This window comes from Aotus nancymaae, unplaced genomic scaffold (assembly GCF_030222135.1).
Source record: "Aotus nancymaae isolate 86718 unplaced genomic scaffold, 86718_ANA_hifiasm-v0.15.2.pri h1tg000006l, whole genome shotgun sequence".
Classification (NCBI taxonomy): Eukaryota; Metazoa; Chordata; class Mammalia; order Primates; family Aotidae; genus Aotus; species Aotus nancymaae.
In genome coordinates this window covers 7,860,907-7,879,471 of record NW_026988417.1, presented here as the reverse complement: position 1 = coordinate 7,879,471, position 18,565 = coordinate 7,860,907, and the positions used below count along the sequence as shown (strand labels likewise).

Sequence of the window (18,565 nt, the reverse complement as noted above, 5' to 3'; positions counted from 1 at the left end):
CAACATGAGATTTGGAAGGGACACACATTCAGACCCTAACAGTAGACATCACCCAAATAACATGCATTGTACCAATTAAGTAATTTCTCAGCATCCATTCGAAAGCCCTGACTTCACCGCTGTGCAATCTATTCATGTAACAAAATTACACTTGAACCCCATAAATTTATACAAATCAAATTAAAAAATTAAAATGTTTTATTTGGGAGTAAAGAATTGCAATTCAGGGCATACGTGCGGACTGAGTAGTCTTTAGTATGTCCAAAGAACAAAGAGAAGGTTAAAGGTTTTATAAGAAGGAGAAATGTTACTTATTGCTCTTTGAGACTTTTTTTTTTTTTTTTTTGGCACTAGTAAGATGTTGAGGAGTTGGCAAGTCCTGATTAGTAAGTAATGGCAGTGGGCAAAAATAGTCTTAGAATCGCAGCAAGTCATTCACTCTATTTCAGTTGGGTATGACAAGAAAGACCCAGTTCATATGATCAGTTTTCACATGTTCCCTTTTTGATCAGGATCCTTTTCTGAAAGTGTCATTTATCAACCATTCTGTAGTTAAGCTTCATTATCCCTCAGCACCAGGTTGGATCTGTCCCAGCTGTCTCTGTCCCATGTCGGGGAGAAGATATGTGAGTCTATGTCAGGAACCCAGACCACAGTTAGGTAACAAAAAGGCCATAAGGAAAAATCTCAGAGTGGGTTTGTCTGTGGTCTACTATTAATTTCCGTCTTATTAGTCCATGGGCACACACAATCATCTTGAAGCGTTGAGCTAACATTAACCTGTTACGAGAGTTGGCATTACAAAGATTAGAGAGGCAGTAAGAGAGAAGTTTAAAAATTATAATACAATTATAATAAATAATAAGAATGCAATACAGTTAGTTTGTACAATAGTTTTGAACTCACAGCCCAAGTCTAAGGGCAACAAACTAAAATCTAAAGACCGTGGGGGAAACTGGGCAAGACCTGTTGGTGCCATTGAGTCGCATTTTATGACTGGGTTAAATTAAAGAAGAAAATGTCAACTTGACAAAAGAAATCACCAATACGATTTGAATAAAAAGCTGTGTTAGGGTTATTGTCAAAGTGGCCTAGAGCAATTGCTTATTGTGAAATGTGAATTGCAGCATTATCCTGCCAAATGAAAAAGGCAGCATGAGGGAAGGGAAGAGTCTTATTCTGACACCTTAGGAGAAGCTGTTTACAGTGTGGAAAACACCTCTTTCTCATTTTGGTTTGCAGTTTAAATGTCACTGGTTATGGCATCAGGAGGCTTGGTGAACCTTCTGTGTGGCCCATACATGAGGCATGAAACCTGCTCCTTAAAATGTATCTAGTTTCTTTTGAAAAGTGTCTGTTCATATGTTTAGCCCACTTTTTAAGGGGTTTGTTTTTTCTTGTAAATCTGCTTTAGTTCTTTGTAGATTCTAGATATTAGCCTTTTGTCAGATGGGTAGATTGCAAAAATTTTTTCCCATTCTGTTGGTTGCCATGTAACTCTAATGATTGTTTCTTTCGCTGTGCAGAAACTCATAAGTTTAACTAGATCCAATTTGTCTATTTTGGCTTTTGTTGCCATTGTTTTTGGTGTTTCAGTTATGAAGTCCTTGCCTATGCCTATGTCCTGAATGGTTTTGCCTAGGTTTTCTTCTAGGGTTTTTATGGTGTTAGGTCTTATGTTTAAATCTTTAATCCATCTGGAGTTAATTTTAGTGTAAGATGTAAGGAAGGGGTCCAGTTTCAGCTTTCTGTACATGGCTAGCCAGTTCTCCCAACACCATTTATTAAACAGGGAATCCTTTCCCCATTGCTTGTTTTTGTCAGGTTTGTCAAAGGTCAGATGGTTGTAGATGTATGGTATTACTTCCGAGGCCTCTGTTCAGTTCCATTGGTCTATATTTCTGTTTTGATACCAGTACTATGCTGTTTTGATTACTGTAGCCTTGTAGTATAGTTTGAAGTCAGGTAGCTTGATGCCTCCAGCCTTGTTCATTTTGCTTAGGATTGTCTTGGCTATGCAGGCTCTCTTTTGGTTTCATATGAAGTTTAAAGTGTTTTTTTCCAGTTCTGTGAAGGTCATCAATGGTAGCTTGATGGGGATAGCAATGAATCTGTAAATTACTTTGGGCAGTATGGCCATTTTCACGATATTTATTCTTCCTAACCATGAGCATGGAATGTTTTTCCATCTGTTTGTGTCCTATTTCCTTGAGCCATGGTTTGCAGTTCTCCTTGAAGAGGTCCTTCACATCCTTTGTTAGTTGTATTCCTAGGTATTTTATTCTCTTTATAGCAATTGTGAATGGGAGTTCGCTCATGGTTTAGCTCTCTGTTTCTCTGTTATTGGTGTGTAGGAATGCTTGTGATTTTTGCACATTGATTTTGTATCTGAGACTTTGTTGAAGTTGCTTATCATCTTAAGGAGATTTTGGGCTGAGACAATGGGATCTTCTAAATACACAATCATGTTGTCTGCAAATAGAGACAACTTGACTTCCTCTTTTCCTAATTGAATACCCTTTATTTCTTTTTCTTGCCTGACTGCTCTGGCTAGAACTTCCAATACTATATTGAATAGGAAAGGTGAGAGAGGGCATCCTTGTCTAGTGCCAGTTTTCAAAGGAAATGCTTCCGATTTTTGCTCGATATTTTTCCAATATCATAATCAGTATGATATTGTCTGTGGGTTTGTCATAGCTTTTATCAATTTGAGATACATTCCACTGAAACTTAGTTTATTGAGAGTTTGGGATATTTATGAGGCCAACAAACATATGAAAAAAAGCTCATCATCACTGATCATTAGAGAAATGCAAATCAAAACCACATTGAGATACCATCTCATGCCAGTTAAAATGGCAATCATTTAAAAGTCTGGAGACAACAGATGCTGGAGAGGATGTGGAGAAATAGGAACACTTTTACACATTGGTGGGAGTGTCAATTAGTTCAACCATTGTGGAAGACAGTGTGGTGATTCCTCAAGGATCTAGAAATAGAAATTCCATTTGACCCAGCAATCTCATTACTGGGTATATACCCAAAGGATTATAAATCATTCTATTATAAAGACACATGCACATGTATGTTCACTGTGGCACCGTTTACAATAGCAAAGACCTGGAACCATCCCAAATGCTCATCGATGATAGACTGGACAAAGAAAATGTGACACACATACACCATGGAATACTATGCAGCCATAAAAAAGGATAAGTTCATATCCTTTATAGGGACATGGATGAATCTGGAAAGCATCATTCTCAGCAAACTGACACAAGAACAGACAACCAAACACTGCATGATCCCACTCATAGGTGGGTGCTGAACAATGAGAACACATCAGCACAGGGAGGGGAACGTCACACACTGGGGTCTGTTGGGAGGTGGGGGGCTAGGTGAGGGACAGTGGGGGTGGGGAAGTTGGGGAGGGATAACATTGGGAGAAATGCCTGATGTAGGTGACAGGGGGATGGAGACAGCAAGCCACCATGGCATGTGTATACCTATGCAACAATCCTGCAAGATCTGCATATGTACCCCAGAACTCAAAGTACAATAAATATATATATACACACATACACATATATATGTGTGTGTATATATATGTATGTATATATATGTGTGTGTATGTGTGTGTGTGTGTATATATATATATAGTTTCAGTGTATCAGGCTTTAGGAACAATGAAAGTCTCACTTTAGTAATTTTATTGAAAAGAGAAAGAAAGTTGAATTGGAGGAACCCAGAAGACTGTAGGACCTAAGCTAGACTGTAGGTAGATAACAAGAGCTCAGAAACAATGTACAGAGTCACAACCCTTAACAGGTATATTATAGTTTTTCTTTGGAGATAACTTTTTCTCTATAGTGATCATATAGGAATCTCATATTTGAGGTCTCTTGAGGCTAGGAAGCCACACCAAGGCAGACTTTAGACTTTAGATTTTACTTAGAGTCTTGGATTAGACAGGGTTCTCTAGGACAGAACTAAAAGGATAGATGTATGTATGAAGGGGAGTTTATTAGGAGAATTGACTCACACGATCACAAGACCAGGTCTTGCAATAGGCCGTCTGCGACCTGAGGAGCCGGGAAGCCAGTCCCAGTCCCCAAACCTCAAAAGTAGGGAATCCAATAGGGCAGCCTTCAGTCTGTGACTAAAGGCCCGAGAGCCCCTGGCAAATCTGCACGTGTAAGTCCAAGAATCTAAAAGCTGAAGAACTTGGAGTCTGATGTTCGAGGGCTGGAAACATCCAGCATGGGAGAAAGATGGAAGCCAGACAACTCAGCCAGTCTAGTCTTTGCACGTTCTTCCGCCTGCTTTTATTGTGTCCACCCAGATTGAGGGTGGGTCTCGTCCCCCAGTTCACTGACTCAAATGTTAATCTCTCTTGGTGACACCCTCACAGACACAGCCAGGAACAATATATTACATCCTTCAATCCAATCAAGGTGACACTCAGTATTAACCATCACAAGTATTAAGGTTCCTGGGCCTGCCAGGAAGTGACACTTGTTATTTACTCATTGTAAGAGGGGGATGCTTAAAATTAAGCACTTTATGCATATTTTTAATATGACATCTCAGTGAAAATCTTGGTAATAAACCCAATGTTTGAAATTGTATTCAACTAAAAAGAGGGTAGAATTTTATTGGATTTATGCAAATAATTATATTACCATAAGAATACTCACACATATTTCTATTATATGTAGAATTTTAAGATAATAACCGGAATTATGCCTGATAACCTATCAGATTTCTGTGAATTTACATAATTGTTGAAACATTCATATCAGCAACATGTCTATAAATGCAAGTAAAATAAGATCATATATCATTGGCAGTGTTTCTTATATGAGTTATCAAATACACCTAAACATTGGCTCTCTCTGCAAGATGAGAGATCTGTCCTTTGGTACTTTCCAGGGGCCAAACTGGAAAACCCCAAAGTCAATTCTAAGTCCAAAAAAAACGTTAATTTAGGATGCGGTTATGGGGAAGTTTGTCAAAGACCTTAAAAGGCTCAAAACACTTGATCAAAACAGAATCCCATGTCATTATAAAACAGTGACCATTCGCTTAACTAAAGCGACAATCAAAAGACTCCAAAAGCTACAGAAAACTACGCGGATATAAAAACCTTAACCTTTTCAAAGCTCAGTTTCCTTCTGCAATAAAAACCTAATAAAGGCAACACAGAAAATTATCTTGTTAAAACATAAAATCTTTTTTCGTTAAGATGACTACCAAACTGATAAAGAAAAGCCTTCTGCAGTGTGACTGTTTCTCCTTATACGGAAGCTCATTTAGATAACCTGGGAGTATAGGACACAGAAAGAATGTATCCAAGGATATGAGTGTACACTATAGTATAAAGAAGTGTAAACAAGAAAACTAGTACCTTAGGCAGAGGAATACATGGCTCTGAGTAACAACATTTGAGGTTTCCTGGTTATGAGAAAAAAAATCAGACATATCAAGAAAAACCAACATACTGAAGAAAAACATTGCCTTTTGTAGACCTTCAGATAAACGTTCTGGCATCAGGCCATAACAGCAGCGAACCAGAGAAAAATGTTATGGGAGCTGACAAAAACATTAAAGGAGAAAATTGTCATCTCAGGCCTTCTGAAGGGGAGAACAAAACTGAAGTCAAAGATGTATGACTTCCAAGGCACATACAGTGAGGTATAGCAAAAGTTGGACCTCTAAGAAATTTCAAAAGTAGGACATTACCTCAAGAATGAAATTACTATTTTAAATGAAGGGAACAGCACTTCTAAGCTGAAACTAGGGAAATTAAATGGATCTCATGAATAAGATTACTATAAATAAACAGATCTTAGGCCAGGTATGGTGGCTCATGCCTGTAATACCAACATTTGGGATGCCAAATCACTTGAGCTCAGGAGTTCGAGACCAGCCTGAGCAACATGGCAGGGAGGCTGAGGTGGGAGGATCACTTGAGCCAAGGACGTTGAGGCTTCAGTGAGCCAAGATCACGTCACTGTGCTCCAGCCTGGGTGACAGAGGAGGACCCTGTCTCAGAAAAAATAAGAAAAAACCTGAGGATTAAAAATCAATGTAAGGTTCCATGGTGTAATGGTGAGCACTCTGGACTCGGAATCCAGAATTAAAAATCAAAATGTCTTGCAGTTTTATTAGGAGCAGATCAATACTTCAAGAAAATCTTTTTTTATTTAAATACAGAGGACTATTTTTTGGTTTTTTACAAATGTATTTTGAATATTAAAGCTCAATTGTTAGAAAGGTTATCTTAAATAATTCCCTTTTAATTGTAGCCAACTTTATCACACAAATTACTTTCCTAAATTTCCCTTTTACAAGCCTTTCTGTGACTCACACAGACCATGCATGACATGCCTTGAATGTTCTCCTTTGTCTTCTGCCTCCTCCTTAAATAACTCGTTCATTTTCCTTTAGGACAAAACTTTACCACACAAGATTCTTTCTCATTCAAAATTAGTCTCTTCTTTGCAACCTTCCTTACCAAAAATATACCTTCGTATCTGTAACTGTAACTTGCTGGAGTGTGATGGCGCAATCTCGGCTCACTGCAAACCTTTGCCTCCCGGGTTCAAGTGATTCTCCTGCCTCAGCCTCCTGAGTAGCTGAGATTACAGGTGTGCGCCACCATGCCCAACTAACTTCTGTATTTTCAGTAGAGATGGTGTTTCACCTTGTTGGCCAGGCTGGTCTTGAACTCCTGACCTCGGATGATTTGCCTACCTCAGCCTCCCAAAGTGCTGGGATTACAGGTGTGAGCCACCACACCTGGCCTATTAGGCAGTCTTATGAAGGCTGTGAACCAAATTTGGGGTAAGGCAGGTTGAGTAAGTTGCCAATATACTGAATTCGACAAAGAATAATGTGACTGAATTATGTCAGGAGGCCCAAAAGATACGTTATTTTATTATAGCAGAGCCTGTTCCATATTTTCCTGGTCTCAAGGCTTTGTCATTGAAGATCAAAATGTTGCCATTCCTTTTTAGTATGAAGAGAATGTCTTTTACATGGAAATTTTTTCTTTGCTTTAAAAAAAACAGCATGAAGATTAAAATGATTTTCTTTCATTTCTGCTGGTTTGCAAGTGTTCTTCATAGATAGTATGTCAGACTAGCTAAGGAGTTTTGGAGAAGTTTTGGACAAAGAGAGTTAGGCTTAGAGAATGATAACAATTGTGAGAAGGATGAGGAGAACCCTGGAGAGTAAGAGTTTCAACTAGTTTTAAGACAGTATTTTGTAGTGAGGCAATCTTTGAGTTCTGAACAGTTCTCTTTTTTTTTTTAGCGTCAAGATATCAATGAGATATTGTATCTTATTTGAAATGCATGACTTTATAGCCATGGTATTTTAATTCAGTTTTAAGAACACAGACTCTTTAAATAATTCCTACAGTGTTTGAACCTGTTACCAGCTGGAGTCCCAGAAAATATGTTGGCATGCCTTTGAACTTTGAGAGCCCATTTTTGTGAATGTTCTGGTCTAATGTCAGATATACAAAAGCCAATTAAACACAAGTGCTGAATGCCAAAAGTCTAAATAAATGCAAGCACAGACAGAAAATAAAGTATAATTTACCAAGAAGGATGATAAGCCACCTTCTTCAACTGAGGGTAAGAGGAGATATTCCACCACCAAGGCCCCAACCCAAAGGGAAACAAAATTCCTTCACCCACATACCCAACAGGAGGGTCTACAAGGAGGAGAAGAGCCCTCCTTCACCTCACAGACCGCACAGCCAAGGTCTTCCAGGAGAAGAGTCTTCCTAAATAGGAGCTCTCCCAATGAGAGCAGTCAGGAAGGGGAAAGATCCCTCTCTAACTAAATCCCCTATAAAACAGAAGTCAACTAAAAGAATGAGTTCAATCCAAGAGTCTCACCAAGAAGAACAGAGGTGAGCCAAGGGGGCCAGATAGGGGCTCAGCGGGCCCCAGTGTGGATACTTCACTCCATACTTTCCAGGGCTGGTGATTGTCCTCCAGGTGAGTCAGCTTTGGGTCTCACTTCTGATGCCAAGTATGTCAGAGTCAAACAAAATACAGAGATGACTGTCTACAATTAAAATGTTTTATTTGAGAGAAAAGAATTGCAATTTGGGGCATATGGTAAGACCAAGTGGTCTTCAGTATATGTGAAGAACAACGAGAAAGCCAGAGGTTTTATATAAAGGAGAAATGTTGGCTAGGCGCGGTGGCTCACACCTGTAATCCCAGCACTTCGGGAGGCCAAGGCAGGTGGATCACCTGAGGTCAGGAGTTTGAGACCAGCCTGGCCAAAGTGGTGAAACCCCGTCTCTACTAAAAATCCAAAAAAATTAGCTGGGTGTGGTGTCGGACACCTGCAATCCCAGCTACTCAGGAGGCTGAGGCAGGAGAATTGCTTGAACCCAGGAGGCAGAGGTTGCGGTGAGCCGAGGTCATGCCATTGCACTCCAGCCTGGACAACAAGAGCAAAACTCTCTCTCTCACAAAAATAGAAAGCAGTAGTCTGGTTCTGAGGAGCTGGCAGATTCTGAGGAAGCAGCAGCAGTGAGCAAAACTAATCTTAGAGCCTCAGCAGATCATTTCAGTAGCCATGAGATGAAACTTGTTTCAGATTACACCAAGAGTTTCAGCTGCCAGGCTTGCAGAGAATTGCATTTTTGGAGCAATGTTTTGTGCCCTGAGTGCTTTTCCCCACTGCCTTTCTACTCTATTTTAGTTGGCTTTGACAAGAACGACACATTCGTATGATCAACTTTCACACACCTATGGGCCTCTGCTAGAGGATGGGAGAATGAAAACAGCTAATTCTCTCACGCCTGTAATCCCAGCACTTTGGGAGGCCGAGACGGGCGGATCACGAGATAAAGAGATCGAGACCATCCTGGCCAACACAGTGAAACCCCGTCTCTACTAAAAATAAAAAAATTAGCTGGGTGTGATGGTGCACGCCTGTAGTCCAGCTACTTGGGAGGCTGAGGCAGGAGAATTGCCTGAACGTGGGAGGCGGAGGTTGCAGTGAGCCGAGACTGCGCCACTGCACTCCAGCCTGGCGCCTGGTGACAGAGCCAGACTCTGTCTCAAAAAAAAAAAAAAGAAAGAAAACAGCTAATTCTACTCCTTAAACTAGCTCTGGCCAAAAGGATAAGCCACAGTGGTGAGACCGTCACTCCAGAGGACTCTAGCCATTACTGCAGCGTTGTTTTTTTTTTCTATTTTCTGTGCCTTCGCCCACTGATGTCCTTTCATGTAAGACCTTCCTCTCCCAGCTACGCACATTCAACATCAATTGTGGGAGTTCATCCAACCCTGAAAGCCAAGCTCAGTGCCACCTCCTACAGGAAGCCTCTCTTGATCAACCCAGGACCTCAGACTCCATCTCTCCCTCATCGGGGCCCCCTCTTCACTATGCTCAACTATTTTGAAGCTTTTGAACCTTTATTTTATGTTATAATTAGAGGTACAGCAGTCTAGAGGTAGCCGTTCTGGTTCTCAGCATATCCGTATTTGTGTCTACTGTGCTATTTTAAATTCAAAACACCAGTGTTTTGGCATTTAACAGAAAATCTTAACGGCATTTGTTTCTGTGTTGCGTTATACTCAGAGAAGTTTGTGGCAGTACGATTGTGAACCTAACCGTGACACCTTACTTTAAAAGTACATTTATTTCCCTTTCACTCCCATAGTTTTCTGAGTCATTTGAGTGTTCCCTAATTTTGATGTGATTTACTTTCCAGGGGTGCTTGAGAAATTCACTTGGAATGGAAAGAGAAGGGAGGAGGGGAGGAAGATTCCCAGGCAATTCCCAGCCATTCCTAAGAAGCCTAACCACATCCTTTCCTCATGATGAAAGCTCCTGCTTTGTTCTCTAGATGCCAGCTCTGTCCTCTGGTTCCTGCCCACTCCACTAGGATGACGTATTTTAAACAATACCACCTTGCCCAGCTGCCCTACCTGGAAAGCTGCAAGCTATGGGGGCAGAGGACTCGCCCGCCTTAGTCCTGGGCCTTTGCATGAAGGGCTGGGGGACGGAACCACAGTTCACTGTCTTATGAAACAGTGTTGCTGCTGGTATTTTGGTGTTATCTGAAGAACTTACTTAAATACCAGCATTGTTGCAAACACTAGGCATTCCCACTGTGCACACTCACACTCACACACACAACTGTGACCTGTCTAAGCGCTAAGTTGTAGACACCTTGGGATAACCCTCAGGACCCTGCATATAACAAGCATACACAGAGGCTTGGTGGGTGAAACAGCTCCTTCATTTAAATCAAGACAGTAGGTGATGACAACCTGCTCTGCACTCTGTTGGAAAGAAACATACTAGTTTTAAAATCCAGGCTAAAACCTCTTTTTCAGAACAAGGTAGAACTAATAGTCATTATTATTCCCAGCCTTATACTAGATATTTTACATTTCTTCTCTACGATCCCCTTAGCCTCCTGCAACGTTAACGGTATGATCCCTAGTTTTCCATAAGGAAGCTGAGGCTAAGAAGAAGATAAAGCAACTTGACTGACACAACGCACATAGAAGGTGTTGAGAGCCAGGATACGAGTTGAGTTCTTCACTGCCCTAAAACTTCTCACTGCTTTCTTAAATGTCTCCATTCCATTCTGGCTGCCACCATCCACACACAGTGACAGCTGTGACATAGTGAATGGACTTGAACTTGAAGATCGAAACAGAGGGATATTGACATCTCCAATATGTGAAAGGTGACCAAGTGGCCAACTGCTAGGAAATGTGATGTGCAGAATCCTACTCCCTCAACATAGTTTGCAATAGGATATTTTGTAAGTCTGTGTTTAACTGTTAGGATATTTATTTGTGGGATTATTTGATTTGTGCCTGTCTCTCGACAGTGAGCTCCTTGAGGACAAAGAATGTAACTGTTTGGCTTGCCAGAGCATCTCCTGCTCCTAGGCATGGTGGCTGGTACACTAGTGGGCATTTAATACACATATACTGAATGAATGACAGCTGAGACTCACCACCTTTACTGCCTGTGAGCTTGGGCAATATAAATACAGGGTATATAGAAAAATATAAATATGTGATCTCAAGTGAACATCAAAAGCAGCCACGAGATCGGAATTGTTATCTCCATTCTATAGACAGAGAAACTGAAGCTCTATGCGTTAAGTAACCCACCCAAGTGTGCGTGAGCTGTGCTTTGATCCCGGGCCCATCTGGCTCCAGAGCACAGCACCCTGGATGCCTTCATGGTCAATCTTCCCAGGCAGAGGAAGGTCTGGGCCAAAGCCTCCACGGTTGCCCCGCCTGCTCAGTGTGTCTCCCTGGACATGCCTCCACAACCCCATGCAACATCACTAACTTAGATCTGTGCTTGTTTGCAGGCTCAGGAGGCAGCAGGGACAGGGCAGCCAGCTGTTGGACACCGACGGCCAAGCTGGAGGCCAGGCCCAAAGCAAGCTCCAGGACGGATGCAACAACAACCTCCTCACCCACACCTGCACCCGCGGCTGCAGCAGCTAAGCCCACACCTGCTGCTGCCTGACGGGACTGCACCCGTCTCTGCCCTGCCCACCCAGAGCCCCTCTTTTGTCCTGATGGTCCCTGTCTCAACCCTGAAAACATCAGATGCAGAAAGAGCCCTGGACTTGGAGCTGGGAAGCCTGGGTTCTGGTCTCATCTCCCGGACTGATTCACTGTGTGACCTCAGACACCGTCACGCCCTCTCTGTGCCTCAGTTTTCTGCATCTGCCAAAGGGGTTACACACTTCTGCACCACTTCAAATTACAAGAGTATGGGGAGAGCCCAATTAGGTAGGAAACATGAAAAATCTTTGATATTTATAAAATCATTTTTACATATAAATATAACCTTAATATTTGAAATGAACCTTCCTTCCCCAAAGCAATTAAACAGTCATGACTTTGCAATTTGGCACATCCTAGCTTGTTAGAGGGCACTTTTTGAAAACCACAGCCCTGACAGCAAAATACATGTCTGATATGTTTGCCCCTTCTAAGGAAACAATGCTCCCAAACCCTGGAGCAAAACCTGAAGTGTCTTCGTGTGCATTCTCTGGCAGGCCACAGTCCTTCTGACCTTGTAAGATGGTGCAGCGTGCGGACCGGCCTTGTCCCCAAGGTCTCAGCGCTGCAGCCGCCCTCCGCCCCTCATTCACAGAAGACTGTCCCTACCTTTTAATCTCAGCAGTCCTCACCACCACCATATCCCCAGTGCTGGGAAGGCACACAGGTGTCCATTTAGATGAGAGTCGGGTCGCAGAGCATTGGTTTCTCCTACAGAGTGTAACCAGCACCCCATCCAACCTGCCCGGAAGCCCAGACCTGCAGCAGAACTCCCCAGCTCTATCAGCTTGCGCGGTTTTCTCTCCTGAGAAGGGTGTAAAATCCGCTTGTCAGCATCTTCTTACAGAGAGTACCCAACTGATACTGGTGGGGCGGCTCCCTATTTATACATTAGGAAGCATGGGTGCTTAGAAGCTTATTTCAGGAGGAAAGTAGGTTCACACAAAGAGCAGACTACTTTCTGATCTGGACAGGGAGAAGCTTGCATTTGAATTGGAAGAAGTTGGGGATGAGCAGGGAAAGCTCAGACTTTGGAGTCAGGTCCCTGCTGGCTGCTAACTGGGAGATTTCTGGCAAAGCGTGCAGTCGCTCTGAATGGCAGATGCCTCATTTTTAAGCAGGGAGGGCTAAATAAGATCCTGTATGCAACCCCAAGCATTGGATGACTCATTGAATGGCCTTTTGTGTCAGCATAATCTTCATTATTTAGACACTTTCTTCCTTCGCTCACTTGGCAGGTCAGTTTTCTGTGCAAACAACCCTCCTGTTGAAGATTCTTCCAAATGTTCTTCCTCTGATGTTTGTTATATCCTGCTGAAATTCTGTGTTTTTATTTTGTCATCCAGCTTCCATTTCTTCACTTTTTACTTGATTACTCAATCCTTGGGGCTGTCCACGTCATCTCTTAGATTTCTTAAAAGACATTTTAATGTATGGTGAGGTTTTATATTTTTATTTTTTTAAGAAAAGAAATAGTCATTGTTTTCTTCCTTTGAACTTAGGCTATTTCCGGATCGTGTGGTCCGCATAAGTCGACTCTTTTCCCACACCTTTTTTACTTCATTTCCCCATCACCACCGTCCTGCTCCCCACCTCCCCCAGGAAATAACAGGCCTGCTCCTCTCCTCACTGTGATGCTGGAGGCTCTTAAGATTTTGTTTTTTTTTAATTGGGCTGAGTTCATGAATTAGGGACAGGAGCTGTAAATAGCCCTAGGAACACTGGATTTCCTGGTTCTGTTCAAGTTGGCGATTCTTGTTTGGAATAAACTATTTCTTGGACATTCCTTCTCACAACTTTGTTCTTGATTCAGGGTTGGGTGGGATGGGCCATGTTCCTCTTAGAGTGAAGAGACTCAGGTTTAATTAGAAACACAGACACGGGCATTGTTGGTGGTGTGGACACCAAGCCAGTGATGAAATCACCTTGCTCACACATGAAATCAAACTTAGCTTGACAATTCAAGGCTCTACTTAACTTCATCACAATCTACATGATTATTGTTATTATTTTGTATTTTCTAAGGTACCATCTGTTCACTAGGGAAAAAGTATAGAAAATTCTTCACCCAGAGAAAAACAACACTCTTTAAAATTTCCTCTCAAACCTTTATACAGCACACACACAGGTGCAAATGAATCAGTATTTCCCTTTCCATACAGACTTCCCTGCCTTCATTCTTCCTGTCCTCTCAGCTCTAATCTGCATATGTTAAAATTCCCATTTCTTAAAGGCTGATTCCACTTCTCCCATGATGTCTTCTGGGGCTCATGGCACCACCAACCCAAGCCAGACGCCACCCCCTCCATGAACTCTCCCACACTTGCTGTGACTCACGGCTCTGCTTGCTGCTAACCGCACCTTTGAGTTACTGTCCCCCATGCTTCACCCTCCTTGCCTTCGGGCCCCTCAAAGAGGCTGGGTCAGATTCAAGTCCATCTCTTCATCCCACCCTCCTGTCCTGACAGTGCCTGGCTCATAAGGAGCAATCAACAAACTCTCTGCTTAGGTACGGCTTGCTTTTGGCACCCTCCTGTCTTCCACCTGGCTCCACTGTCACTTCCCAGAGCTTTTTCCTCTCCAGGTCCCAGTGTTTTTTCAGGGGCTACCCTCTAGTGGCGTGCCCAGTCCCCATTCACCCCCTTCAGAGCCCTCTGCTCATGATCTCCAAGTCCCAAATGAGTTTTGTCCTTCCCTCATCTGAACCCCCACTCCCCATAAAGCACTGGCTGGAAAGCAATATGATTAAAGAAATCCATTCCCATGCAAGAATTTGTGTTAGGATTTACCCAATGATTGGAAATTCATGTGCACCAGCGCCAGCTGTAGACCAGTGGTGCACCAGGACATGCTGACAATCCCGAGCCAGGGTCCACGCTGTGAGTAGCAAGGATCTAGAACTTCTGCTCGTGGGCCGACCAGCCATGCCTGTTGGTTTCTATATAGTCTATGGTTGTTCTCTTGCTACAACTGCAGTGCTGAGCAGCTGCAACAGAGACCCTGTCGCCCACAATGCTGAAAATATTTACCACCTGGCCCCTTAGAGAAACAGTTGCAGATCCCTGATCTAGAAGACACATCCGGGACACTAAGTGGGTAGATGGCAAATGCGCATTTGCTTCCCTCACTTGCAAAAGCCAGTGGGTCTCAGAGCTTGGCATTCCAGCCCTGTAAGTTCCCAGGGGGAAAACTCTGCAGTGGAATGTATGGTCCATTTGCCCTCACCCGTTCACTCTTGAGCTTTTTCCAAACTGGAGCCTTAACCAATAACACTTCCCAGGACAGAATTATTGAAAGTCTCTGTATTAGTCTGTTCTCACATTGCTATAAGGAACTATCTAAGACTGGGCAATTTATAAAGGAAAAAGATTTAATTGACTCTCAGTTCCATAGGCTGTACAGGAAGCCTGGCTGGGAAGGCTTCAGAAAACTTACAATTATGGCAGAAGACAAAGGGAAAGTAGGCATGTCTTACATGGCTGGAGAAAAAGGAAGAAGGAGTAAAGGGGGAGATGCTACACACTTTTAAACAACCAGATCTTGTGAGAGAACTCACTATCAGGAGAACAGCAAGAGGGAAATCCACCCCCATGATCCAATCACCGCCTGCCAGGCCCCTCCTCCAACACTGGGAATTACAATTTAAAATAAGATTTGGGGCCGGGTGTGGTGGCTCACACCTATAATCCCAGCAATTTGGAAGGCCAAGGTGGGTGGATCACGTGAGGTCAGGAGTTCGAGACCAGCCTAGCCAACATGGTGAAACCTTAATCTGTACTAGAAATACAAAAAAAAAAAAAAATTAGCCAGGAATGGTGGTGCATGCCTGTAATCCCAGCTACACAGGAGGCTGAGGCAGGAGAATTGCTTGAATGCAGGAGACTGACTTGGCAGTGAGCTGAGATCACGCCACTGCACTCCAGCCTGGGTGACAGAGGAGATTCCATCTCAAAAATAAATAAATAAATAAAATGAGATTCAGCTGGGGCACAAATCCGAAGTGTATCAGTCACCCTCTTCTTGCTATCCTTCTCCCATGTAACCAGGCCCTCCCGGAAGTCCTCGGCACAGTCTCTGTTTCATGCAGTTTGGTTTTCACAGCACTTGTCACACTGCCCAGTTGATGGTTTTGTGCCCCACTTCTCCCTCATGCAGGCTGTGGGAGCCATAGGGTGGGCTGTGCACAGGTGGCTCCCAGCACAGAGCTGCCTCGAGGCAGGTCCTCAGCGGACATAGAAGTTGCACAGACACGTCCACCCCAGCCCTGAACTTGAGCCACTTTTAGCAAACACCTGTCACTTTGATGATTCAGCCCACACATTGTGCCCTTCCTGTGGCATCATTTGCTATCTGTCCCCTTTCCTCTTCCAATCTCAAACATGAAATCACAGCACAGTCTCTTCCATGTTTAATTATCGACTGCCACAACGAGCAGATATCTGTTCCTTCCAGGGTGATCACAGGCAAACATGATCAATGGATTTCCCTCTTGGTGTCTCCGCACTTCATGTTTATCCCGTCTCTCCCAACACACGTTTCCTAATTATTTCCACCCAGCAGGGAGAGTGGCGAGTCACACAGGAGCCTTTCCCAGGTATCATAGCTGCCATTCTTGCATCATCCTAATTATAAAAATAGATTTGTTCAACCACCTTTTGTGCTTAATTCAATAGCATTTTCTAGCTAGAAATTAATTTCACACATTGCTATAGTCTGAATGTTTGTGTTCTTCTGAATTTCATATATTGATTGACATATCAACCTCCAAGGTGATGGTGTTGAGAAGCAGGGTCTTTGGGAGGTGATTGGGCTATGAGGGTGGAGCCCTCACAAACAGAATTAGTGCCCTAAGAGGTCCTACAGAGTTCTCTGGACCCTCCTACCATGTGAGGACACAGGGAAAAGGTACCAAAAAGCAGACCAAATCAGCCATAATCCTGGACTTCCCAGCCCCCAGTACTGTGAGAACGAAATTTCTGCTGTTTATAAACTACTCCATTTATGATATTTTGTTAAAGCCTGAACAGACTAAGACACACATCATATTTTTAATCAGTTCTTAACAATTAAGAGTGAGGTTGGGAAGTTCTCTAACAGAGTTTTGGCCAAGACCAAGAGAAACCTGTCTGACCAATCAGCTTTCTCCATCTTTCTCAAAGCTCTCTTCTGTTCCCCACCACCACACCATGTTCCCAAGAGAGCTGAGGAAACAGCAAACTAGAAATCAAAATGACTATATCAATATTGAAGCCCCAACACATAGCCCTGTTAGAAGGTCAAGTCAAAGCAAGCACAGACTCAAAGCCTTAGCTAGGCCCTGGGATCATCCCAAAATTTGACCTTGGCACCTGCAGACTCAAGGGTGCCAATCACAGCAGCGCAATCCATTACTAATAGTGGCCCCATTGATGGCTTAGGTTCAGACCTATCAGAAGGGGAATTTCTCTTTCATTGTGGGAGAAATGAGTAAGGGTGCAGACATGCCTGGCAGTGGAAAATGTGCAGAGATTCCCTTTTTCTTCGTATTATTAAGCTGTCAGAGAGTCCTACTCTCTTACAGACACCAAAATCAAATAAAGCCAGAATTTATTCACTTGCCTTCTAGACATCTTCTTCCATAGAATTTCCCCACTCACTCTTTGTGGTCATGGCAAGAATGTATTGGTGGCCATGCTCTTCTATATGACATTTTATGTCTATATCTCTGAAGAATTCACCCCAGAACCCTCCAAGCTATGAAGGTGGAGCTCTCATAAACAGAATTAGCACCCTAAGAGGTCCCAGAGAGCTTTCCAGCTCCTTCTACCATGTGAGGACACAGAGAAAAGTTACCTCCATCTCGGAGGGCTCTGGATGTTACTAAGGTCTTGACACTGGCCCACCTGCCCGCACATTAATATGGCAAACCAGAGGGGAGCTACCTTGGTATGCTCAATGGAAGCCTCCTTTGTCAAGACCAGCAAGTTCGAAAAGAGATGATGGAGGATGCATTCCAGGCAAGGAAGACCAACAGGCAAAAGGCCCTGTGTTCAGAGTTACCCTCGGTTCTTCCAAGAACAGTAAGGAGGCCAAGGGGCTGGAGCTTAGTGAGTGGAGTGGAAAGTGGTACAGATGAGGCCACTGAACCAAGCAGGACCAGATTTATGGAAGTCCTAGGGAACCCCGGGGAAGAGTTTGGAATTGTGTGATGAGATGCTCTTGAACTGTTTAGAGAGGGGAGTGGCTACTGTGTAGACAATAGACAATGGGGTAGGGGTAGGGACAAGGGTAGAAACTGGGAGGATACCAGTCAGATGGATGATAGAGCATTCCAGGTGGCTCAAGGGGGTAACCCTGAAGATGCAGATGGATCAGTGACGTAGAGCACATCACAGTGACCTACTACTACATCACAGTGGCTCTCAAATAGATGGATTTGAGACATTTCTGGAGAACTTGCAGGCTGTATGGGGCGATAAAGGAAAGAAGCAGGACTTTTAAAAATTATACTTTAAGTTCTGGGATGCATGTGCAGAACATGCAGGTTTGTTACATAGGTATACATGTGTCATGGTGGCTTGCTGCATCCATCCTCCTGTCATCTACATTAGGTATTTCTCCTAATGCCATCCCTCCTCAATCCCTCCACCCCCTTCTATCCCTCCTCTAGCCTCCAGAAGCCCCTGGCAGCCCCCAGTGTGTGATGTTCCCCTCCCTGTGTCCGTGTGTTCTCATTGTTCAACACCCACTTATGAGTGAGAGCATGCGGTATTTGGTTTTCTGTTCTTGTGTCAGTTTGCTGAGAATGATGGTTTCCAGCTTCATCCAAGTCCCTGCAAAGGACATGAACTCATCCTTTTTTATAGTTGCATAGTATTCAGTGGTGTATATGTGCCAAATATTCCTTATCCAGTCTATCTTTGATGGGCATTTGGATTGGTTCCAGGTCTTTGCTGTTGTAAATGGTGCCACAATAAACATATGTGTGCATGTGCCTTTATAATAGA

General features: G+C 43.2%; 1 protein-coding gene across 6 annotated transcripts in view; it reads left to right on the top strand.

The window, feature by feature from the left end:
• STK32B (serine/threonine kinase 32B) overlaps positions 1–13,360 on the top strand; it is a 417,401-nt gene extending 404,041 nt beyond the window's left edge. For all 6 annotated transcript variants that reach the window (XM_064363904.1, XM_012467008.2, XM_064363899.1 and 3 more), the window contains one exon: positions 11,378–13,360. In XM_064363904.1, coding sequence (XP_064219974.1) covers positions 11,378–11,516 — 139 coding nt within the window. In that variant the 3' untranslated portion in view covers positions 11,517–13,360. The remainder of the gene's footprint in view (positions 1–11,377) is intronic.
• Positions 13,361–18,565: the final 5,205 nt, after the last annotated feature.